At 37.3% G+C, this 25984-nt stretch overlaps 2 protein-coding genes, 1 non-coding gene and 1 pseudogene across 3 annotated transcripts; 3 read left to right on the top strand and 1 right to left on the bottom strand.

The window, feature by feature from the left end:
* Positions 1-5767: 5767 nt before the first annotated feature.
* Positions 5768-8000, top strand: LOC121743221 (rop guanine nucleotide exchange factor 12-like). The gene is made up of 5 exons (XM_042136457.1): positions 5768-6500; positions 6564-6718; positions 6801-6875; positions 6959-7201; positions 7264-8000. Exons 1-5 carry the CDS (start codon positions 6089-6091, stop codon positions 7897-7899), a joined length of 1521 nt encoding a protein of 506 aa, XP_041992391.1. The 5' UTR covers positions 5768-6088; the 3' UTR covers positions 7900-8000.
* A 1839-nt stretch (positions 8001-9839) lies between these two features.
* LOC121745408 lies at positions 9840-22768 on the top strand (annotated as a pseudogene).
* An 832-nt stretch (positions 22769-23600) lies between these two features.
* TRNAT-AGU lies at positions 23601-23673 on the top strand. Its single transcript has one exon. It is a non-coding gene; the product is annotated as a tRNA-Thr (tRNA).
* LOC121745407 (probable inactive nicotinamidase At3g16190) lies at positions 23666-25603 on the bottom strand. Its single transcript, XM_042139301.1, has 5 exons — positions 25461-25603; positions 25256-25369; positions 24559-24793; positions 24359-24475; positions 23666-24015 (listed from the first exon to the last, which is right to left on the bottom strand). The coding sequence occupies exons 1-5, from the start codon at positions 25515-25517 to the stop codon at positions 23942-23944; spliced, it is 597 nt and encodes a 198-aa protein (XP_041995235.1). The 5' UTR covers positions 25518-25603; the 3' UTR covers positions 23666-23941.
* Between the last annotated feature and the right edge of the window lie 381 nt (positions 25604-25984).

Raw genomic sequence — 25984 nt, 5'->3', positions numbered from 1 at the left:
TGTCAAAACAGCTTCCCCCCACATGTTATGTGGTAATCCTGAACTGAGTAGCAGTGCATTCATCATCTCTTTTAGAGTTCGATTCTTGCGTTCTGCAACACCATTAGATTGTGGTGAATATGGAGCAGTTGTTTGATGAATTATACCACTTGCGTTGCATAACTCCTCAAACGGGGCTACATATTCGCCTCCTCTATCGCTTCGAATCATTTTGATTTTACAACCAAGTTGATTCTCAACTTCGTTCTTATAATTTTTGAACGCCTCTATTGCTTCATCTTTGCTTCTTAAAAGATAAATATAGCAATATCTTGTGCAATCATCTATGAAAGTGATAAAGTACTTTTTACCACCTCTAGTTTGCAACATCTTTAAATCACATACATCCGTGTGAATTAATTCAAGGGGTTTTGTGCTTCGTTCAACCGAGTGAAACGACAACTTAGTCATTTTTGCTTCAAGACAAATTTCACATTTATCTTGGATATCCAATTCATTAGCCTTTAGTAAATCTAAATTTACTAATCTTTTAATGGCTTTTGAATTTACATGTCCCAATCTACAATGCCACAAATTTGAAGACTCAATCAAATAAGAGGAAGTAGATGCTTTATTCTTATTGGCCAATGGCTTCGCAACACTTCGAGTTGCTACACTAAGCTTGAAAAGCCCATCGGTTACATAACCTTTTCCGATGGATTTTCCAAACTTATACAAGACAAACCTATCGGACTCAAATACAAGTTTAAACCCTTTATTAACTAGTATTGATCCTGACACTAGGTTCTTGCGGATGTCCGGGACATGCAGCACATCCTTCAAAGTGATAGTTAGGCCAGACGTCATCATGAGAATCACGTTGCCAACGCCGAGGACTTCGGACGATGCTTGATTCCCCATGTTGATCTTCCTCCCTTCAACAGCAGTGTAGGAGGCAAACTTGCTCCTGTCGGAGCAAACATGAGCAGTAGCGCCGGTGTCGATGTACCAGCCTCCCTTGTTATCAACAAGGTTAACCTCTTCAGTGACCACTGCAATGAGGTCGTTCTCATCCCAGTCCTTGAACTCCTTCTCAACGACGTGGGCTGCCGGCTTCTTCTTCTTGCTGCGGCAGTCTTTAGCAAAGTGGCCTGGTTTGCCACACTTGTAGCAGTCGCCTTCAAACTTCTTTGAAGGCTGCTTTCCCTTCCCTTTGTCGTTTGGACGGTTTGGGCGAGGGCGTTTGTTGGAGGGACCGCCCCGCTCCAACAGGTTGGCTTTGGCTTCATTTGGGGTGAAGCCCTTAGCCTTTTGATCACTTTTGCGCACGTCGGCCTCAATGCGCAACTTCACGATCAAGTCTTCAAGGGTCATCTGCTTTCGCTTGTGCTTGAGATAACTCTTGAAGTCCTTCCAACTTGGAGGGAGCTTGTCAATGATCGTGCACCTTAGGAACTTATCGGGCAAGGTCATCCCTTCAGCCACTAAGGAGTGGATGATCATTTGGAGCTCTTGGACTTGCTCCATGATGGGTCGAGAGTCGACCATCTTGTAGTCCATAAACTTGGATGCTACAACCTGTTCAGTCCCTGCAGCATTGTCTATGCTATATTTCTTCTCTAGGCTTTCCCACATTTGTTTAGATGTGGTTACATTGGAGTATACATTATAGAGGCTATCATCTAATGCACTTAAAATAAAGTTTTTACATAGATAATCCCCTTTTCTCCAAGCTTCATAGTCCGCCATGACTTCGAGCCTAGTCTCTTGGTCGCTTGGCGCGGGCGGCTCGTTCTCCGTGAGGAAGTTGGCGACGCCCAATGTTGTCAAGTAGAACAACATTGGTCCTTGGTGCCAAAGGTGCCGCAGTTGGTCCTTGGAAGGAACCAATTCCGTTGCCCCCGAAGGAGCCAACAACTTGGTTGGGCATAGAGCCCCCCATGTTCGTGTTGGGCATAGTGCCCCCCACATTCGTGATGGGCATAGTGCCCCCCACATTCGTGTTGATCCCGGAAGATCCAACACCAGTATTGAGCCCGAAGGCACCAACACCCGATCCATTAAAGGATCCGAAGGAACCACTAAAAGTGAAACCAACCGAACCACCAAAGGTGGAACCAATGGACGCCCCGAAGGGGTTGTCCCAAACCCAAGGGACGGTGGATGAAGCGGCTGGGAAGCCGGGAGTTGGCATCATCGAGGGAGCCGATGAAGTGTTGACCGGTCCAGTGGTCGCCATGGTGGAGGGAATTGCGGCGGTGGCGTTGGCAGCAGCAGTGTTGGATTCCGTCGACATCTCCAACAAAAGGTGTTAATATTTCGAAAGTTTTAGTTCAGTTTAGAAGTCCAAATTCCTTCAAAGGCAAGTTATCTCGTCTTGCGATTGTTGGTTTCTGGGATTACAAGATAACAAAACCGGGCGTAATACAACCCAAAAGAAGGAATACAAAAATGAACTGAAGTTACAACGAAAATGATACAACTAAACCAGTATGCTATGACAGCCGAGTCGAGGAGGCCTCTTCCCGCAAGACGAGATACGCCCCGGTAGTGCTCTCGGTTTGGCGTGTCGTCCCCAAAGGTAAAACGGCTACGTCTCTTCTGATGCAGCACCGCAATCAGCAGAGCTCCGGCGAACGAGATGGAGGAGAGGGCAGAGCTTCGACAGAAAGACAATGCAGGGAGAGGGAGAGAGCTTATGCAGAGAATGCTTGTAGGTGTGTGTCCTAATGCAGTGGTATGGCTAGCCTATTTATAGGCTAACCACCATGCAGGGTCAACCAGCCATTGAAGGCTCATCATGGCAAAAACGTAACCGACGTCGGTTACAGGCGTGTGGCTGTAATGTGCCACCCGTGTGTGGAGCGTGTGGATTTCTCACGTGGCAACCGTGACTGTCCAAGTCCAAGTCCAAGTCCAAGATCAAGATCGGGATCGGGATCGGGATCGGGATCGGGATCGGGGTCGGGCTCGGGCCCGGGCCCGCGGGCACGGGCACGGGCGGGCGGCGGCGGCGGCGCGCGCGTGTGCGCGCGTGTGGGCTCTTTCACCCATCTTGGTCCACTATAATTATTAAGTAACATAAAGTCACTTAATTTATACACATTAAAGATGTGTTAATCCTCCAATGTGGGATAATTAACACTAGTTAATTATTCCCTAAGCTCCATCTCCAAGCTTTAATTAAAAGCTAATTATGCCCAACTTTAATCCACTATTTCTCACTCACCGGAAATCGGATTTGAGAAAGTGAATATACTACATTTACCTACGTAAAATGTAGATCGACGCTATGTCATTTAATTTCACAAAATTAAATGTCTCGTCACATTTATTATTTGGTCAAAATCCATTGACCGGGCATATTTAATCCATGATTTTTACAGGGCCAAACCAAACTACAATGATGAAGGTGTCGGGAACTCTGCCTCGGCGGGGAGGTGGGGGGAGAGAGTCAATGATCTTGGAATCGACGCCAATTTTGGTGTCGCCGACCACAGCTTTGACTGAGTCGGCGCACCGAGTGAGGGACTGAGATGACCCCCAGAGCTTGAAGAGTGTGAGCGCTGCTGGAGCTGTTGCTCAAGGTAGGCTGACATTGGAGTGGTCATCATCACTCCCACGTTCTCCATTTTCCCTTTGCAAAAGCAAAACACAGCTTTGATTATACGGAAAATTTCTACTCCAGTATACATAATCGAAATATTACAAATATGAAATATCATGTTGAATTTTATGGATTCCACTTTTTTTTCCACTCAACCATTCTAATATGCCTTTTTTTCATTCAAAACACCCTTGGTATGCCATGCTAAAGTCTTATTTTAATATAAATGCGAATGTTAAGAAATGTAAAAAAATTGAATTAAAAAGACTATTACAAAATACTAAAAAAAACTATTACAAAATACTATTAATTTCATTATATATTAGTAATTCATAATGGAATGTTAGTGTAATAACTTAGTGTAGTATAAAGTCGTAAATAAATGACCAATGGTTATTGATTAACCATTTAAGGTTTGTCGTCAGTTACTCGATAATCGATACTTTTTTAGTAAGATTTGATTCCGATTATACCTAAAGAAAAGTTGGATTAATGATTATAACTGATGAGTCTCATTATATGCAAATACAATCCTTATTGCCGAACCGCACAACTATACTAAATTAAGGGATTTAGATCTAGTTTTTTAAAAATTATGGGGTTTTTTATAAAATTAACTCCTATATAAGGGAGGAAATTACAAATAAACTCATGTACTATAGATAGGAGGAAATTACAACTGATGTCAAGATGGATTTAGATCTAGTTTTTTAAAAATTATGGGTTTTTTAAAAATTAATTCCTATATAAGGGAGGAAATTACAAATAAACTCATGTACTATAGATATACAACTGATGTCAAGATGGATTTAGATCTAGTTTTTTAAAAATTATGGGTTTTTTTAAAATTAATTCCTATATAAGGGAGGAAATTACAAATAAACTCATGTACTATAGATAGAAGGAAATTACAACTGATGTCAAGAGGGCTCGAACTCGGCACGTCATGCAATAATGTCTAAGCTCCTTGCCGCTAGGACAAAGGCTCTGGACAGGGATTTTTAGATCTAGTTCTTTATGGATGAGATGCGCAAATATATAAATTATTTTCGCCTTTATCACGGGCCTATTTTACTTCAACCCACGGAAAATAAGTCATACTAACATATTATGAGGATTTAACTTCATTGCAGAATATATTACTTCATTCCAATAGGATTATTACTTCATTCCAGTACGTAAAGGAGGTTATATCATTGCACACTGTTCTTTCTCTCTACAATGACTATCACCGCCGTCACGACGCTGACAACAAATGAAATGATAGCCTAATTGAATGGTGTAATAAGAACATAGAATGATGTAATCAATCATTTGAATGAAGTACGTGTATAAGCATTTGAAGTCCTACTGAAATGAAGTAAAAACCTTGTCTAATGAAGTAATAACGTTTTTTAATGAAGTAATAAACCTATTGGAATAAATTGTATTTTCTAAAGTGAATAAAGTAAAAATCCAAGTCAATGAATTCGAATGAAGCATGTGTTGAATCATTTCAAAACCTACTGGAAGTAAGTAAAATCAGAATGTAGTTTCTAGGTATTATGTATCGGAATGAAGTAATAAATCAAATACAATGAAGTAAAATGAGCTTGTAATGAAAACCGAAATAAATTAAGTTTCATAACCGAACTTAACTAACTTGATCAATCTTGTCCATCTATATATTGATATGTCACTGTCAAATGGTTCAAATTGATTCATGCTATTCATCATTAGCAATACATAATTGTAATTATAGCTGTAATAATATAATAGTACTCCGTGTCAAATGAACCACGATTTTTCATAAAGATTAGATTTTGCATAATAATCAAATACTTTTAATAATTTTTCAATTGATAGATTTTGATAAGGTAATTAATATCCTAATTTGAATTAGACTATGCAAATCCACCCCTATCAATTTTTATTTATATATGAAAGTTGAAATAGTTTTTTACGAATTTGGTGCATTTAAAAACTTGTGGTGTTGTTAGTACAGATTTGTTAGGAGCGTAAAATTTGTACGTAGATTTGTAACATAACATCAATAATTTAAAATGATCCTTATTTAGCTTGTGGAGTTAGATGCTGCAAGAAATTGTTGGCTCTCTGCCTTTCCTCTAGCACAAATCTTGTGAAACCAAAAACCACCACTAATTTTACAAAGATGGGTAAAACCATGGAGAAAAACAGAATTAGAATCTACAAATAAAAATCACAAGATAGAAGGCCTAAAAAAATGAGCTGTCTTAATCTGAATTAGCTGTAACATGCACCCCACGTTCCTACATCATCTCACGTTCATAAACAACAATGGAAAAACAAAGTTTGATAATGATCACAACCATAAACATAAACACAAACCAACAACACATTCATTCCCCCCTAAATCCTTGCTCCCAACTGCACAACAATCAATCATCATCTCTCTAATCCAAGATTATTGTGAGAGAAGCAAACAAAATTAACAAGTTGTGGTTGGTCCGAGCTTGGATAGTAAAACTAAAAAACGCAAAAATGGTGCGCGCGCTAGAGGAGGAGAAGGAGCATTTGCGAGCCAAGCTCGGCCAGTTTAAGGGCATGTTTGATGGGATCAGACAAACTAAGAGTTTGGTCATTGAGACTAATGGAGGACCTTCCACGCCCAGCGATCGCCTCTCCAAGAGCCAGGCTACGAGCCCCCTGACCGATCCTAATGAGCAGCAGCAGGAACAGCCGGTCCTCCCTCCCACTGCTGATGTTGAACGGGCTGAGCCTTCCCGCCCACCTCCCAGCGACCCCCCCGCTCCTCAGCCCCGAGCGGCCCCATCCGATCTGGACATGATGAAGGAAAAGTTTGCAAAGTTGCTTCTAGGAGAGGACATGTCCGGGGGTGGAAAAGGCGTCTCCTCGGCTTTGGCTTTGTCTAACGCTATTACAAACTTAGCAGGTACTTCAATCCATACAACTATATACATCTCTCCAAAGCATAATTTATGTTGATTGAATTCAGCTTCTGCATTTGGAGAGCAAAAGAGATTGGAGCCAATGGCACCAGACACAAAGGCAAGGTGGAAAAAAGAGATTGATTGGCTCTTATCTGTCACTGATCATATTGTTGAATTTGTTCCTTCTAAACAAAAGGCTAAAGATGGTAGCAACATGGAGGTCTCACTATTATCTTTTTTCTCCTTCTTGCCTTCTCTCTCGTATTTGAAAGCTAAACACATACTTGACTACTCTTCACCAGATCATGATAACAAGACAGAGAACTGACCTTCACATGAATGTTCCTGCCTTAAAGAAGCTGGATGGCATGCTCCTTGTAAGTAAGACCAATTATTATCATCATCATCATCATCAATTCCTCAATTTTCTACGACATTGATTTTTGCAATGGTGGAACAGGATTGCCTGGACAACTTCAAGGACCAGAACGAGTTCTACTACGAGAAGGGACCTAGCAACAACGAAAAATGGTGGATCCCGACGCCAAAGGTGCCTCCAAACGGCCTGTCCGAGGTTACAAGAAAATGGCTGCAGTATCAGAAGGATTCCGTGCACCAAGTTCTGAAAGCAGCGATGGCCATAAACGCGCAGGTTTTGACAGAGATGGAGATCCCAGAGAGCTACATAGAAGCTCTTCCAAAGGTAGGATTGGTGAATTAGGGCATTCATTATATTTGTTGCATGATTTGGTGTGGTGTGTGCAGAACGGGAGAGCGAGCCTTGGGGACGCGATGTACAAGAGCATCACAGACGACTTCTTTGACCCGGACGTGTTCCTCCAGTCGGTGGACCTGTCATCGGAGCACAAGATCGTTGACCTTAAGAACAAGATCGAGGCGTCGGTGGTGATATGGGAGAGGAAGATGAATGCCAAGGACAAGTCTGCTTGGGGGTCAGGTGTGAGCATGGAGAAGAGAGAGATCATTGAAGACAGAGCAGAGACAATCCTGCTCATTCTCAAGCATAGATTCCCAGGGATCCCTCAATCTGATCTAGACATAAACAAGATCCAATACAACAGAAACGTGGGGCACGCGATCCTCGAGAGCTATTCAAGAATCATCGAGAGTCTGGCCTTCACCGTGCTCTCGAGAATAGACGACGTGGTGCTCATCGACTCCCAGGCTAGGGGCGGGGACCAAGCGACCGAGGATGACTCGAAGACGACGCTGCTGGATTTCATGGGCTGGGAGCCCGACAACAAGAATGCCGATGCTGATGCCAATGCCAGTGCCGATGCTCCTCCTCCCGTCAAGGCAACCACCATTATCACTAACAAGAAATTCCTAGATAAGCTTGAGACCTTGAGTGGCCTGAAAAGTCCCTCCTCGCGCCATTAGTGCTAAATTCTCATTTGCTTTCAATTTTTCGGACTTATGCATGTATATATAACTTTAACTTAGAGGGACTAAAATCCTGATCAAACTTCTACTTTTCTTCACCTTTTTTCATATGTTACCACAAAGAAAAATGGATTTTAAGTATCCAAGCAACTCATTCTACAGAAGAGTGCAACTACTGTTGTAAGTTTATCTTTCTGGTTTAGAGCAGGCACCATGATGTATGTAAAGATGTTCTAAGCTAGTCAATTACAAACCAGAAGAGACACTTATTTGTTGTGTAATATCTTGCACCATTTGATCGAATCCTGCATATATATATTCATCACAATTATTATTCATGTATTTCGATACAATGCATGAATAGTTCCTCCTACATATATAGTTCAATTAAATTTCAAAGCTCTCTTCCTTTATCTATTGATAATTTGGTAATTAATGATTTTTTATTGGAATAAATATTATCCTTAAACAAAAACACAAACTTGTATACTCATCGAGAAATTAAGTTATCTACGTCACTTATTTAACATACCAAACACTGACTAATGATAAATTAGCCATATAAAACTAAATAATTTAATATACTAGTAATATTTTACTCCATCTATCCCACAATAAGAATCATAATTTGTTATTTTGGTCCGTCCCACAGTAAGAGTCACACTTTATTTTTACCATAAATGATAAATGTATCTCACATTCCACTAACTCACTTCACTTATACAGTATTTTATTATAAAATCAATATAAAAAAAGTGATCTCATATTCTACTAACTTTTTCAACTCACTATTCTTTACATTTCTTAAAACTCGTGCCCACAATAAGAGTGACTACTATTGTGGGATAAAGGGAGTACTATTTAGTTAATCCCAACCTAAATACAGATGCTTAGGATGGTCTCTAATCGCTATATATCTCTTCATAAATTCATAAAATTTTATTGTATATTGATTTTTGCTGCGATTGCGAATATAAATTTCTAGCTCTACCCATGTTCATACCATTCTTAGCTAACTTGTAACTCCACATGGTAGTGATGCTTATTCGTCATATATTAAAATCATTTATAAAAATAAGAACAAAAAACCTGTTTTCCACATTTTTGCATGGAATGAAATTTATTTGTTGAATACTATGAAAGCAAATTAAGGAAAGAACAAAGTCGAAATTTGAGAGGTAGAATGTGAAAGGGATGATGTGGACTAAGAAAGAACAAAGTCGAAAGTTAATTTAATAAAATTAAATTGATAGCTAATACTAACTACCTTTATTATCATTTCTAATTCGAACATTTCGTATTTATGCCTCATTATAATAATTTTATGATGAGATAATAGCCTGCCACGTCGAAGTAATGAAATTACATTTTTGGTAGAGACATGGGATGTGCCACGTGGATCCCAATGGATAACCCTATCCACTCACTCGTGCTTTACAAAGTGGAGTACTGACTTAGTATACATGTACTTCCCATTTTAAATTGATTTGTACTAACCAATTCTATTTGTTCTTTTCGTGCTATTCATTTTTCAGGACTTTATTGTATTGTGTTTGGTGTACCACAATAACTCACTTTTACATTATTTGCAATTTTGCACAATTATTTTTAGATTATCTCACATCTGAATTTTATTGATATTAATAAGAGTATATAATTGGAGTTTTGGCCTATTTTTATTCAATATTCATGTATGTACTCATGTCATGTGTGTAAAATAATACGATTAATATACTACACACACATATATATGGTGTACATTAATATTTTATTAGAATTTATAATTTGAGTTGAGGAGTCCCATTACTATTATTGGTCATTTATTCCTTATTTGAAATTTAATAATAATAATAATAATAATAATAATAATAGTAAATGAGCTTATAGGCCTATTGATCACGTCACCTCACCAGTACTAATTTATTTTTAAAGTTTTAAATAAAATCAAATTCTCAACAACTTCTCTCTCCACGGCAAGGTGAATTCCAACATCAGAGCTTCTCTGCTTCCTATAAATTGGGGATAAATTCAACGCATAATTGATAATATCCATCACCACTTTACTCCGCTGAATTTTGTGTTAGATGGCTTCAATCTTGACAAGGATGCCTTCCCCACCGTTGATGGTGGTCAATGGAAGAAAACCCATTTCTGGGATGCCTCAGAGATTCGCATTTCCGGCAGCCAGAGGTATCTCCTGCTTTTGCTTTTCTGAATTGTTACTGAAATTGAAGTAGTTTTAGTTGGTGTAGATAATTTTGCTGTAATTGAAACTTTGCCACGCTTCAAATTAAAGTCAATTCCGTCTCAATCTGGATTGAATTTCTTGGATGATCAAGTTGTATGAATGGGGAATACTCTAAAAAGTATGTAGCATGTTCAAGTCAGCTTATTGATAATATAGGAGTATGATTTTGAAGATAATTTTAGTGCTAAAATTAGCCCCCAATGAAGCATATTTTCTGCTTATAGACACTGGTGGTGTTATGCTATACTAACTCTTGTTTTGAAGGTTATATCAAATGCTCACTTAAGGAGTTGTATTTTTGAACTAGCATATGCTTTTGGCTTGCTTCTTTTGTTTGCTAGACATTAACTATATCTGTCAAAGTTATTCTTGCGTCTGTATTGGAACTGAAGCTTCTTATTTAATGTCTAGTAGAGAGACTCGATCGCTTTGGAGTGGTAGCAAAGGCCACCGGAGAAAGCTCAGAATCTTCGATATTGTGAGTCATTTGCGTAATCGCCCGAATGCTCCCCTGTGTCAAAATACTGATTCCCCCCATATCCGCTCTTCCTTTTTTTGGAGCTGATCTTCTTTACTTTTCAACTCCTTTGTCTAGTGGGACAATTCTGAAGATCGGGTGGCTCTGATTGGTCTAGGATTCGCAGGTGTTGTTGGTTTCTGGGCAGCGGTTAATATTGTGACGGTAATATCTTTCTGTTCTTGTCAATAGATAACGAAGAACTTGTTTGCAAGTAGTCAGTCTGATATCTGCTACACAATGAAACTAGAAAAAGATGTGGCAAAGGGAAAAATGTAAACCCACACAACCATGAGGGTTTATTTAGTTAATACTATTAGAAAATAATTTGAAGTAAAATCCACCAGTTTCGTGTCAGGGGTTCTTCAACTAATTTCATAGTTTCCACAACTTCAACAATCTTATCATGCCAGCTATAGTTATTCCTCTTTATTCTTCATTCTGCCATATATGTAGATGTGAAATTATTATCCTTTGTTCATATTTTTAGTACATGCGACACTTCTGTTTTCTAGAATTTTTTAGATGAATATAGTAGTCGATATTTAGAATAGGTAGTTCTTGCCACACTTAACTTTATCTTCTATTCTCATAAGACTATTTGTTGCTCTTTTTTAGTCAGTCTTTCATTTTTCTGTCGTAAAATATGACTGCTTTCCACTGCTTTTGTTGAAATTTTCCATCCTGATTTCAAAACAGGCCATCGACAAACTTCCTGTTGTTCCAAGTCTGCTTGAGCTCATCGGGCTGTTGTTTGCTTCTGTAAGTGACGGATATTTCCATAGTTCTAGGGCTTACCTCTGGGAACTTCTCATCCGAAGGAGGTAGACTACTCAGTAATTTCATATCAAACTACTAACATTTGAATTTTGATTTCAGTGGTTCACATACCGATATCTCTTATTCAAACCTGACCGGTAAGATAACTCCTCAAGTCGTATCATTGCATTCGTATACTCTTTTGCTAGTTTGATCATCTGTGATGAGTAATATGAACGACATAGTAATAGTTACCTCACATTTCTGTTGCTTCATCAAGTTCATAAGCATTAAGGCAGCACATTCGCCTTGCTTCATCTTTGCTGCATACATTTTCTACCGTTTTAGTGTTCAAACGATCTTTTCAGAGTCTTTGCAGGCGCCGTTTATGCTAATTACTACCCCTTCTCTTTCTCTGTATATATAGGCAAGAACTATCTCAAAAAGTCAGCAAGTCAATATCAGATATACTGGGGCAGTAATGTGAAGATGCACACAACTTTCTTTAGTGATCCATGCTGTGTTCTCTGTAAATGTGTTAGTACTACTTTCTACCTCATTTTGTAACATATGTGATTATAAAAGGAGAGGTGATCCGTGTTGTATTCTGTGTAAATGTGTTACTACTTTCTACCTCAATTTGTAGCATTCCGTTACTATAAAAGGAGATTCGAATCTATCATGAAACAACCTTTAAAATTTATACTTACTATTTATTTATCTATAAAAATATACGTAAGACTTATTAGAATTGAGTTAGGTGATGAAGTGTTTTTTGAATTGCTACATAATTGCTCTACTAGCCTTACTACATAAAAATAATTATACTAACCTTACTTTTATAGTTTTCAACCGCCAATACAAACTTTAAAGTAGCATGATTGTGTACAAAATCAATAATTTCAATTAGGACTAACAATTGCTATATAAAATGAGTGTAATTATTTTTGTTAGTAAACCATATGGAAGAATGTGAATATATATTTTAGGAATATAGATAAATTCAAATACTACTACTACTATACTATGTTTGAAGTTCTGTAATCCTCGTTGGTGTTTAATCAATCATCTTTGTATAGACATTTTAATAATTAGTGTTAAAATTTATGTCGGTTAAAGTTCGTTTGCAATCCAGCTCCGCATTAACGGATCCGTGGCTTCCAAATCCCCAATTCTCATATTTCCGATTTCATTCTAAAAACACCGCTTATTCCAAAACTGATCAGCAATAAACACAACTCGATCTCAATTTTCTTCTTTCTGAATGATGTAGAGATGATCTCAATTGAGTGAAATCTCTCCGTTTTCCTTTTGGAGGGCTGGGGCACGTGATTTGATCGGTTTGGCAGCTCGGATGATGTGAATGCGATATTTGGTAGAGTGGATTAAGCGGCCTGATTGAAAACATGGCGTGGTTCAGTGGAAAAGTCTCGTTGGGGAACTTAGATTTTGCTGGGGCGGTGAATAAGCTGAGTGAAAGTGTGAAGAACATCGAAAAGAACTTCGATAGTGCGCTTGGGATCGAGGAGAAATCTGATGCTGATGCTGCGGCTGCTGCTAGTGACAGTGAGGGTAAGTTGTTTTGCGAATTTTGTTCATTAGTTGCATTTTGTATTGAATTTTCTGTTTTCATGGTTAATGGTAAGATCTATCGTTTGATTTGGCATGTCCATTTAGATAATAAGAATTGCTAAGTTTTGAAATAGTTTAAGATTTGTTACTGTAGTTTGAACTATATTGGTGCATGTATTTTGCTGCTTTTAGCTTCTTGAGGTTTTGCTAGGCTATAATCCTACTAATAAGTTTATTGCATATTCAGAGATGTATTAGTATTTTTTCGAAAATGGACTACATGTTTCCAGTGTGGTTTTGTAAAAATCTAGTTGAAGTAGTTCCTAAACTAAAGTCTGTTGGTAGCACATTGTGATTGGCAATCGATTAATAGTGCTAGTTTCTGTATAACAGCATCGGGAATATGGCCTTCAGCTACTGACGAGAATGCGTTGTTCGAACCTACTGCTGGGTTGATGGGTCAGAGAGGTGGCAAAGATACTGTCGAGTCACCAGATATGCCTGTCGCCTTAGATCCTACATCCTCTATCAAGGATAAACAAGTTGAGGATGAGAACTCAGTTAATCAAAAAAGTGAAGTGATTCCTGGGGGAGAAGGAGTAAAAGAAGAATTAAGAGATACAGAAGTGGAAACAGGATCTAAAGGAAAAATAAAGGATACCAGTGAGGAGGCAGAAGAGAATGCTGCTTCTGACCACAGTGAAGCTGTAGTGGTTTCACCTCCAATTCCTGTTGAAGCTTTTGAACAAAAATCTGAAGAGGTACAGCATACAGAATCTACAAGCAACCTTCAAGAGGAGGAGAGGTTAGAAGAAGTAATTCCCAAATTGTCTGAGACTGTGCAACCTGGATCCACTGACAATCTTCAGGAGAAGGGGTCAGAAATAATATCTTCTACATTGTTGGAGTCACTACAACCAGAATCCATAAGTTCTGGAGATACAGTTGGAGATAGTTCTTCTCTTTCAAATATTGGTGATGCTACTAGTTTGTCTAAGAGCATAGATGATGAAAATGCCAAAACAGATGTTGATGATGGTTTGCCAGACCAAACACAGGATGCTTCTCTGCAAGGCCCAAATGAAAGCAGAGAATCACACGTCTCAGATGTTCCTGTTAGCACCACAGAAGCAGAAGATAGTTGTGCTGACAATCGTTCTAGTTTAGAATATAACAAGGTGGAGGCTTCAAAAGCAGCCTCAGATTTGGTCACACCTCTCACTGATGCTGTCTCGGATTCAGTTGATCAAAAGCAGCATTTGGGAAAATATGTAAAGGAACGGATGAGTTCTGCTAGCAACTCTTCTAATATTGCAGATTCTGTGGCTGAACATGAGAAAGTGATGAAGGAAATGAAAATGATGGAAGCTGCATTGCATGGGGCTGCTAGACAGGCACAGGTATTGAAGTTATAGTACTTATTCTTGGAGTGTGGCATGCGTTATATGCTGATACAAACTATTCCCAGCATGCATTGTTCAAACAGCAAAAGAGTTTATTCCTATTCCTCTAACTATGGAAAAATTTTATAAACTAGAGAAGCCCGAACAAAATTAATCTATTTTATTGTCCAATTGATGTGTGTTATGAAAGGTGCTTCTCCGAAAATTGGGCTCTAATGCCATTCTATAGCAAGAAGCCCGAACAAAATTAATCTATTCTCCAAATATTCCTTACCATAGCATTTCTTTTGTTATGTTCCTCTTTGGATATGAGCTTATAACATTTGAAGGAGCATTTAAGAACATCCAGCAATCTTGTTACTCTCTTTTGTTTTATGCATATGAAAGTCTTGTAATTTTTCTTAAAGAGAAGTAATTAGAGCCATTCTCCCTCTCCTCTTTATCTCCCAGGCCAAGGCTGAGGAAATTGCAAGGTTGATGAATGAAAACGAGGGAAATTGCAAGGTTGATGAATGAAAACGAGCAGCTAAAAACTGTAATTGATGAATTAAAGGTGAGTGGTTGCTATTTCATTAAAAAATTTTACTGAGCCCACACTGTTGTTACTTTATTATCACCTTTTCGTTCTAAATTTATCATCACTTTTTGGATTTGAACCCACACCGTTTTTCTAGCAATTAAAGATGTTGCACAAGGAACCTCACTTTTGAGAGGATAGAATATGAACTCTTGACATCTGATTTGTTATTTTATACTACTTCTGACCTTGAAAAGTAGAAACTTTTGAAACGGCACGGGTTTTAATGCGCAATTGGTAAAGTAAGAGAGGGGGAGAAAAATGGATAAATTAAGAGAGAGGAAGAGAAAAAATAGTGAAAGTAGTGTTAGTGGATTGTGGGGTCCACTTTCTGAAATAGAAAGTTTCTATTTTTAAGGGACATACTAAAATGGAAATAGTTTCTATTTTTACGGGACGGAGGTAGTATAATACAACTACAACTAGTTGTGAGTTAACATGTTACTTGAAAGATGGTGATGAGGTATTTACAGGCCGATGTATCTTGCTTCCAGTCATTAGTTAATTCACATGTACATAAAGTATGTTGCCAGATTTGTGTTCCATTATCATGATGTGTTGTGACAGAATAGAGCAATTGTGTAATCGACAAACGAAAAAACGTAAAAGAAGACACAGATTTACGTGGTTCGCCAATTGGCTACATCCACGGGCAAGAACGGAGAATAAATTGTATTATGACTGCATTACAGATTTCAAATCTAAGATCACGGTCACAGAACTATGTGCTCTACTCACATATAAATAGGCACACATGAAATCCTATCCTAATTCGGAAACATAATCCTACCCCAATTAGGAAACATAATCCTATCCCAATTAGGAAACAGATTCAAGGCATATTAACAAATCTCCACCTTGACTTGAATCCTCCTTCCAAATGCATCATCATAATACCAAACAAACAAATTTTTTCATCCTTGCCTCAAATTTGCCCTCCACGGGCAACTAACAGCTCATGACATCAACATTACGCAAATCCAGCAAAATTTTGTTCAAATTTTCCAGATGATCCTGAAGGAGCATACCTTCATGCATGCGTAATCGAAACAAACGTTGCTTCAGGAGAAACTTGTTGATTAGAGACTTCTTCATGTATAGGCTCTCCAACTTCGTCCAAAGGGCAGCAGCAGTCTCCTGATCAGCAACTTCGATGATAACATCGTCAGACAGGCACAACATGATGGTCGAGTGGGCCTTTTCGTCTAAGGTTGTCCACTCCTCATCATCCTCCATTGCCTTCTTTGTTTTGAGCGGTGCCCACAAACACTGCTGCTTCAGCAGGGATCGCATCTTGATCTGCCATAAGCCAAAACTATTTCTCCCGGTGAATTTGTCGACCTTCACGTTCAGAGTAGACATCTTGATTGATTAACACAGAAACCCTAACAGATGCGGAATTCAAAACCCTAGTCCGAAAACCAAGCTTTGATACCAGTTTGTTGTGACATAATAGAGCAATTATGTAATCGACAAACGAAAGAACGTAAAGAAGACACATATTTACGTGGTTCGCCAATTGGCTACATCCACGGGCAAGAACGGAAAACAAATTGTATTATGACTGCAGTTACAGATTTCAGATCTAAGATCACGATCACAGAAACTATGTGCTCTACTCTTATATAAATAGGCACACATGAGATCCTATTCTAATTCGGAAACATAATCCTATCCCAATTAGGAAACATAATCTTATCCCAATTAGGAAACAGATTCAAGGCATACTAACATGGTGGATGTTAGTTAATAAAGCAGGAGAGCACCTCAACAGTTTAGTTCTTTCCCAGAGAGTCACATAATAACATAAGGCCTCTTGTTTTTTTTACTGCTGGACTTTCTTGGCTGATCGTGGTCTTTGGAATAAGTATGCACTCTATGCTTTTACCATGTATTACTAGACAAATCAACAATTGATTTCTTGTGAGTACTGACTAGAATTCAGAAACAGGAAACAGGATACTTACTCAATCAAGTGTAAAAGCTTGAAATTAGAGCAAGGAAATGCTATAGTGGGGTTTATATTCTGATAAGAAATGCAACTTCACAGAAAAAAAAGTGGCACATCAGCGCATAAATCTACTCTAAGAGCCAAGTAAAGCTGGGGCATGTAAGTCCTGTGAGAAAAGAGTAAAGAAGAAAATATAATAATGATCACGTTGGTTGTACAAAAGGAAAGCTTGATCCATATCTCTGGCTTCTAACTTTCAAGTGTAGTTGGCCCTTCTCTATTTATTGAATATAGTGACACTGTGAATCTAACATATCATATGATATCTTCTGGTTTCTTTTCTGTGGTCTCACCAATACCTAATCGTATTCAGCTGTCTTTTAGCTGAGTTTGTGTCATGAGGTATCCATGTGCATCTATCCACATTCTTATGCATGTTACAACCACAACGTTTTCTAACACAGTTACCCACGAACATATTTTGACAGATCTATGAACCATTTATTAACTGGCTAAAGTGATTTCCAGAGAAAAACAAATGAAGCTGAAGTTGAATCTCTACGAGAGGACTATCATCAGAAGGTGGCAGTACTTGAGAGAAAGGTATAGTTTTGCATGTTTTATTTTGTATATGGTTGCACTTGTTGCATAATACATTTGAGTACAAGATCACTGTCCACTTGATGTAGGCCCTGATATTTTGTAATATAAATTTTGATGAGCCCATATAAGTTTAAAATACTTATGAACTATCACATACAATTAAGTCTTCCATATCTCTTCCCAGGTTAACTAATTTTATGTGCATCCATTCAACAATTTCATAACCCTGAGTATTAGTATTTGATATGCTTCTTGTCCAATGATGCTCAGTATGTTTTCACATAGATACAGCACACTGTTATCTTAATGGCAGCAATGGAAAAGGACATTTTGAACATTTAATAATTTTAATTCATTGAGAGTGGTTATACAATTTATACTTAATTTTGATTGATTTTTGAGGACGTGGAACGAGTTATTTGACTGTGTACTGTTTGTTTGTCTCGCTTTCCTTGACGTTAGTTTTATCACATGTCTAATTGTCTAGAGATGAAGCAAGAAATTAAGAAGATAGACTTCATTTTAATCATTTCATTATTTTCTGTTCCTAACCGCACTCATTTATTTCAGATTATAAAAGGTCAATATTAAATAATAGTACCACTAGTTTCATTTGTTATTTTAACTTACATATTCAATAACTGACCAGTAGCAAGTTCGCTGTCTCTCTTAAACTACATCAGATTTACTCTGGTTATATTGATCTCTTGACTTCCATTTTTAGCTATTTGCTCTACACAGGCCTAACGTGCTAAGTTCTACAATTAATATTCTATGAGTTATTTGTTTTATTAAGATCAGTGGAGTTAAGATTTCCTTTAAGAATTCCTTTATTTCAGGTTTATTCTCTCACTAGGGAAAGAGATACACTGCGTAGAGAACAAAATAAGAAAAGTGATGCTGCAGCTCTCCTGAAAGAAAAGGATGAAATAATCACCCAAGTGATGGCAGAAGGTGTGATTTTCTTGGAACAGCATAATATCAACCAATTATTTCAAACAGCTTAAACAACATCCAATATCACATGAAAGTGTAAACTGAATCATCTTTATACGAAAAGTATGTAAATTTATGAACTAGGATAAATCTCGGGATAGAAGAAACAAAAGATGAAGTCTCTAAGAGAGGACATAATTGAGTTATTTGCTTTGAAACTTTAATTGCATGTATGAGAATATGTATTAATATGACATGAATGGCTCTCTGTGGTTACTTTTACCCTATTTATGTCTCTAGCTTCTCAGTTCTCACAGATGTTGTAGGAAACAGGTATCGAAAAACATTAAGGAGATTTTTCCACAGAATAAGAAAGAAGTAGAAGAAAATTTCAAGGAGCTCTTCAGTGAACATTTTGACTAGGTTTTCTTGCTTGATGAACTGGACCTTTTTTCAAATGTGTATTCTTGTTTTGTCCTGTGTTTACACAATCTTATTCTCTGCTACTCACAATAACTGGTTAAAGTTAATTTAAAATCATCTTCCAAGTTCCAATACTTTTCATTCATATGGATGCTTCAGTAAGTTTAGATTACAACTGGCATTGAAACTCTGATGCCACATTAATCTCCAGGGGAACAGCTCTCGAAAAAGCAAGCTGCTCAGGAAGGTCATATCAGAAAGTTGAGGGCACAGGTGTTCATTTTTTTGGATCATGTTATTTTTTCAGTGCGAATTTTCAGCCTGACATATTTTGATGCTTTAATTCATCTGTCAAATTTATTGGAAGCTAGATCAGAGAGCTTGAGGAAGAGAAGAAATGATTCCTTATGAAGCTACATGTATTTTTTATCTGTGTTATCTACATGTAAGGCTTTTTAATAGTTTAACATCCTTTATTTATTGTGCTAAGTTACCAATTCTATGCATCTTGCAAATGTTTGAGGTAGGCCTGTAATTTTCTGTTTTTCATAGATATATTTTGATAATAAGGAATGGGATCCCATTTATTATAAGCATCTCTGCAGAAATTGCAAATTTGCGACTATTGTATGTCTATACAATTCAATATGAAAATGTTTGGACAATTGAATTAGTATATTTATTTTACACTTGAAATGCATTTTAGTTAAATTCTTCGTTTTGCATCTCTAGTGTCATGTGATTCTGGAATTACTTGATTCTTTTTTGCTTGCAGCAAACATAGTATAACAAATGAAAAGGGATGCGCTCCTGTGTTTGTTGTGATATTTTCATGAATCACTGTCTTTATAGTTTTTTAATACAGTTCTTTCCATGAGGCACTCACTAAACATTTCATACAACGCCTTCAAGATCTTTCTATACTCTGTCATATGGCTTCAAGATCTTTACGTTGTTATTCTGTCATTTGGAATTTATGTAAATTTCATTAATAGGTTGAAGAGAATACAGTAGAGAGCTTAAAAAGAGACAAGGCAGCAACTGAAAATCTGCTCCAAGAAACTGTAGGAAAACATCAAGCTGAACTTGCTGCTCAAAAAGAATACTACACAATTGCTCTTACTGCAGCAAAAGAGGCCATAACATTAGCAGAGGCACGTGCAAATACTGAAGCGAGAACTGAACTAGAAAGTCGCCTAAGAGAGGCTGAGGAGCGTGAAAGTATGCTAGTTCAAACTCTTGAAGGATTAAGGCAAACACTGATGAGAACGGAGCAGCAGGTTAGTTTCACAGAAGAAGATTGTGGATATTCATTCATCGCCTAGTACAAAACTGACAGTTACCTTTACTCTCTTCCAGGCAGTTTTTAGAGAAGATATGCTTCGTAAGGATATTGAAGATCTTCAAAAAAGATATCAAGTAAGTCTGTCCTTTGTGATGATAGATTTTCTTGCTGGAAAAGGATCTCAATGTCTATCATTTAATGTGGAATCATTTCTCCAGGCGAGTGAACATAGGTGCGAGGAGTTAATAACACAAGTTCCCGACTCTACCAGACCTCTTTTAAGGCAGATTGAAGCAATACAGGTGTTGCTGTGTGCTCAGTATCTTTTTAGATGATTAGACTTGCTTGTCTTGCGGTACTCATTCATGTATAATGATTAATCTCAGGAAACAGCAGCCAGAAGGACTGAAGCTTGGGCTGCTGTAGAGAGATCTCTAAACTCACGGCTTCAGGTTTCTGAACAATTTGCCTCTTACATGTGATTACGGTTTTTATGCACCTAAATTAATTCTTGACCTACATACAGGAAGCAGAGGCAAATGCTGCTGCTGCAGAGGAAAAGGAACTGTCTATTAGTGAACGTTTAACTCAAACTTTATCTCGGATAAATGTCCTTGAAGCTCAGGTATTCTTACTCAGATACTTGATTTAAGTAAATTAGCTACTTATATTGAAGATCAGCTTATGGTAGAGGAGTTCTGCAGATATCATGCCTTAGAGCTGAGCAGACACAGCTGACAAGATCTCTTGAAAAGGAGAGACATAAAGCAGCTGAACATAGGCAGGAATATCTTGCTTTGAAGGAGGAAGCTGACACCAATGAAAGTCATGTGAATCAGCTCGAAGAAGAATTGAAGGAACTAAGGAGGAGTTGCATGATGCACTGATGCATCAAGAGCTTCTTCAACAGGTAGCAATTTTAGTTTTAGCCATAAATTTCTTTATTATCCTAACTTTGTTCTTGACTTCTTGTAATGCTTAATGCTGCAAATATTGTTCTTTTTTTTGGTTTTACTTTTCGGGCTAGACTGCTCCTTTTGTTTGCCCGGGATCTCAAACAATCCTAGGAGAATGCCTTATATGGTTAAATTAATGATTGAAAATTAGTTCAAGTTTTAGTTCTCACACTAGCTTATTGCTAAGGTTGTTATACTCAAACAGGAACTAGAGCGGGAAAAGGCTGCTTGTCTGGATCAGGAAAGGGCTGCCCGTATTCAGTCTTCTACTGTCCCTAATCAAGTTCCCATAGCTAGGCAGAAGTCAGCTGCATTTGATAGTGGTAATTCCCATCTGCTATACACAAGAAACATATATGTTTCGTCTACTGATGATTTGACGTTCAATTTTAACAGGCAATTTGACTCGTAAGATTTCGAGTGCAAGCAGCTTGAGCAGTATGGAAGAAAGTTTTTTCTTGCAGACGACTTTGGGCTCATCTGAAACCTTTTCCGAGAATAGAAGTGTTGGGAATGGTGCGGTGAGTCCGTATTATATGAAGAGTGTGACATCCAACACTTTTGAGGCTGCTCTTCGTCAAAAGGAGGGAGAGCTTGCATCATATGCTTCAAGATTGGTATGGAGCAATATCTGGTTCAGTTTACTACACCTAGTGATAATTATGCAAAAGTACCTCTTAATTATCCGCGTAAGAAGGTCTTCTGTTTAGAATCTTTCCAGTAACTGGAGTTTTTCTATCCATCAGGCTTCTTTGGAATCCATTCGTGACTCGCTTGCAGAAGAATTAGTCAAACTAACTGCAGAGGTGAGGTTTTGTTGTTGTCTTTCACCTTCTTTGTGTGTGATTTGCAAGCTCATGAGTTCCTTTTGATCTATCAAGCTAGTTAGGTTGCTATTGCTGTAGAGCAGGATTATAACTCCAGAATATATAAGATCAGATCAAAACCCTCCTAGTTACTGAAAAAAAATTCTTTTAACGTCCGCCCTCCTCCTCCTGTAATGGCTATGGATTGTACATGCAGTGTGAAAAGTTACGGACAGAAGCAGCTACACTACCAGGAATTCGAGCAGAACTAGAAGCACTCAGAAGGAGACACTCAGCTGCACTGGAGCTGATGGATGAACGTGATGAAGAGGTATCTCAGTTTATTCCACCATGATGCATTTGTATCGGAAGAAAGACAACTTATCTGGAGACTATTTCAAATTAAAACACCTTTTATGTTAGCTTTCATTTGAAAAATTCAAAGTGGAGATATTGAAATGGACAATTTGTGTAGTTGGAAGAACTCCGTGCTGATATTGTTGATCTAAAGGAGATGTACAGAGAGCAAGTAAATTTGCTAGTGAATAAGGTGAAATGTTGATTATGCGTTATAATTCATTCATCTCACATATTCATCTGCTCTCTGTATTGTACTGTTTGCAGATTCACATACTAAGTTCATCAATGGCTGCTTATAAATATGTTTGGAGTTTCAATTTGTTGCATTTTTGCCACAAGTTATTGTATACGGCTTCAGTTTTGCTACTTCTAAGGCCCGTGTTAGTTCGATCTGGTGTGTATCGATGTATACTGTAGACAAATGATATGCTACATACCTTATTTAAGCTCCACCATTCTCGTTTAACGCATTTTTAACGTTGTTCGTTTCGATTTATATATTTATTTTGACTCTAATGCATTAAAAATTGTTATTGGAATTTTTAATTTTACAAAATTCATATAAATCAAAGCTCGAGGTTTAATTTATTTAGTTGATTGGTATCCACTTATAAAATGAAAATTGGTTTTCAAGATTTTTTGCAAATATTTACGGTTTATTTGGTACACAGAATTAGTAAAAATAATAAATAAATTGAACAAAGTCATTCTATATTGTAGGATTATTTATAAATCTCAAGTTACTGAGGATTAAATATTCTTTAACCTAGATATACGTGGAAAATATATTTTGAATGGTTGCTAATGTTGATCCGAATTTATTCAAATCTCAAGTTACATAAGATCGAATATTTTCAATGTAGATATTTGTGGAAAATCTCAATTTATGCGTTACATTTTTTTCATGCAAAATTTTGCTTGTGAAAAAAAATATGCAATTAGAATTTTGTTGGAATCCTCATAAAATTATCTTAATTTTTTTTTATGGATTTTGTTTTATAAGAAAAATTGTTATGCTAGAAATGCATGAAAAATTGTTATGCTGGAAATGCATGAAAAATTGAAATAATAAGATTACCGGGCACAATTAACAATTAAGATACATAAATTTTTCTTTTGAAAAGTGTGGCCCATTTCGTTTATTTTAATTCAAAGCAATATTTAAACATGTTTGAGAAAAGAAAGCAGGAGAGGAGTTTAGTTTTTTTTTTTTTTTAAAGATGCGATTTTATAACAAGGTAGATGATATTTCCAAATTTGAAGTGTAAGTTAGTATTCATAACAAAGAATACCAAACAAGAAGCTTTCATAGCTCAGTTGGTTAGAGCACCCATTTAGTAAGCGGAGGTCTTGAGTTCAACTCTCAATGAAAGCAATATGTTTTTTTATGCCAAATTCACGGTACAAACCACAAAATGAATATAATTATGCATTTATACAATCACTATCACAGGTTATTTCTATCACACGTCAATAACCAGTATAGTTTACACACACAACATCCTGAGCTAACGATATGAACTGTATTTACGAGAGGATCCTCTCCACCATACATAACACGGAACACTTGATGTTGACAACGCCTTCTGCCCAAGCAATAGCATAGTTGCTCCAGCTTCCGAGCCGCAGCCAAGCCAAACATGCTAACCTTCGATCTTACACCATTCTTCTAGAGTTGGCGTTGCCACTCCAATGTTTGTCATGTCATATATATTAGCTGAAGGAATACATTATAGTATTAGTTTGCAACCTTATACACTTTATTGAATAAGCGGTCAATGAAGTTGCTTCAACACGAACCTAAAACATCTAACTCCAAATCCTGCTAGAAAATTACAGCACCAATCATCAAAAGTTCAAATTAACGATTCATGACTGTAACCTAATTGTCATAACTCTTATCTTTTGCTATCAAGTTTCCTGTAACTAAATTTATCCAAATGCAAAGGGCACGTACTTCTCGTTACATTCTGTTTTCCCCCAAAACTATTCCTATCTAATGAAAAGAACCACATTAAGCAACACAAGGAAACAATTGAGTATAGTTTTCGATCTTTTACCAATGTGTACATCAGGTGTGGCAGCAGCGGTTGCATCAACAATGACCGTGACTTTATGATAATCTAATGAAACGGCATCAAAGACAGTCTGCCGGATACAGTTTGGAGTTTGAACACCTGAACAAGGTATCCACCAGATTAAAAGCATGATATCCTCTAATCACAAAAAAAAACATAAGGTTTTCCAAACATTATATTACCAGTGATTACTAACTTATTAATTCCAGCACCCTGAAGATATGAGTGAAGATGTGTGTTAAAAAAGGCGCTAAACCTCGTCTTCACCAGCTTATAATCACCATCTTCGATGACCAGCCCATGAACCAATTCTGCACCCACGCTACCCTTTGAAGTCGGTTTTGGTTCATCAGCAGCATACCAATGCCTGCGGAACAACTCTACATCTCTCCCCAATGGATCATGCTCTCGCACAACCTATAACCATTTATCACATTTCCAACATTAGGATTCCTCTCAAGCTCAACAAATAACTATCATCCATTTCTACAACTCTGTATGAAAAGTCAGACATCCAACATTAAACTATGACTCCTCTCAATCTCAAAATTCCGAATACAACAAATTAAAATTTCACTTTCCACAATATTCAAACCCAAGGGATAATATTAGCATAAAAATATCTATCATCCATTTGTATAAGTCCATAGCACATTAACACCATTATGATCTCAAGCTCAAACTTTCTACATATCAAAATTCAGAATGCAACAAATTTCACATTTTACATTAAATTCAGGGTATTATATCGGCTAAAAAAATCTATAATCCAATTTTATAGCTCCATTTGAATAAAAATTGAACATTACGCGAATCAAGGCAACTAAATTTGCAGTGTTAAAAAACAGAGAATTGGAGCAGATAAAAGCAAGAGAGCACCCAAATAATAGGAATTTGACGGCTTCGAGCTTGTTCAACGGCCTTAACAACATTTGGAACAATAGCTGCGCCGCCTATAACATGCACCGGACCGCCGGGATGAATGAAATCTTTCTACAAAAAACAGAGTGAATTTTGATCCACAGCATAAGATTACGAAGGAATAAGAGAAAACATAAGCTTACAAGCAAGAAAATTGAAAGACCTGCATATCAATTACAAGAAGGGCGGTATTTTTCCACTTTAACTCAGCTTCTGCCATTGCTGCAGCTCTAAATCTTTGTTATTTTTTCCTCACAATTTATCGGTGATAATTTTGAGGGTGTGAGAAATGATTGTTGGATTGGGCCTTCGAGATATGTTACTATCTGAAAACAGGCCGCCCTAATTAAATTATGACCCTTTACTCAATAATATTTCGTGTTTGAGAGTACAAAATTATGTTTCTAACTTTCTAAGGGAATATTGATATAAAAGGACATTAAACGTAAACTTTAAATATTGTACAAATTTTAAACTATGATCTGAACTGTTAGAAAATGTTAACATATGACAGCAACAGAAAATATCAATACAGTGTCAACAGTTGATGCTGTGTTGATATTTTCTGTTGCCACTATTTTGTCATCTATTGACATTTTCTAACATTCCAGATCATAGTTTATAGTTTGTATGATACATAAAGTTCGCATTTTATCACTACCCTACTTAAGTGTTACTCCTTACGTC

The sequence above is a fragment of the Salvia splendens genome, chromosome 8, assembly GCF_004379255.2.
Source record: "Salvia splendens isolate huo1 chromosome 8, SspV2, whole genome shotgun sequence".
Taxonomy (NCBI): Eukaryota; Viridiplantae; Streptophyta; class Magnoliopsida; order Lamiales; family Lamiaceae; genus Salvia; species Salvia splendens.
Note: the sequence above shows the minus strand (reverse complement) of the source record. Positions and strands in the feature narration are given on the sequence as shown.

What these genes read in the sequence shown, in the direction of transcription:
- LOC121743221 (XM_042136457.1), top strand. Translation starts at nt 6,089, where the DNA reads ATGGTGCGCGCGCTAGAGGAGGAGAAGGAGCATTTGCGAGCCAAGCTC. An exon ending in CGCTATTACAAACTTAGCAG is followed by an intron (nt 6,501 to 6,563) that starts GTACTTCAATCC and finishes GATTGAATTCAG; the next exon opens with CTTCTGCATTTGGAGAGCAA. An exon ending in AAGATGGTAGCAACATGGAG is followed by an intron (nt 6,719 to 6,800) that starts GTCTCACTATTA and finishes ACTCTTCACCAG; the next exon opens with ATCATGATAACAAGACAGAG.
- LOC121745407 (XM_042139301.1), bottom strand. Translation starts at nt 25,517, where the DNA reads ATGGCAGAAGCTGAGTTAAAGTGGAAAAATACCGCCCTTCTTGTAATT. An exon ending in TAATAAGTTAGTAATCACTG is followed by an intron (nt 24,476 to 24,558) that starts GTAATATAATGT and finishes TACCTTGTTCAG; the next exon opens with GTGTTCAAACTCCAAACTGT. An exon ending in CACACCTGATGTACACATTG is followed by an intron (nt 24,016 to 24,358) that starts GTAAAAGATCGA and finishes GTATTCCTTCAG; the next exon opens with CTAATATATATGACATGACA.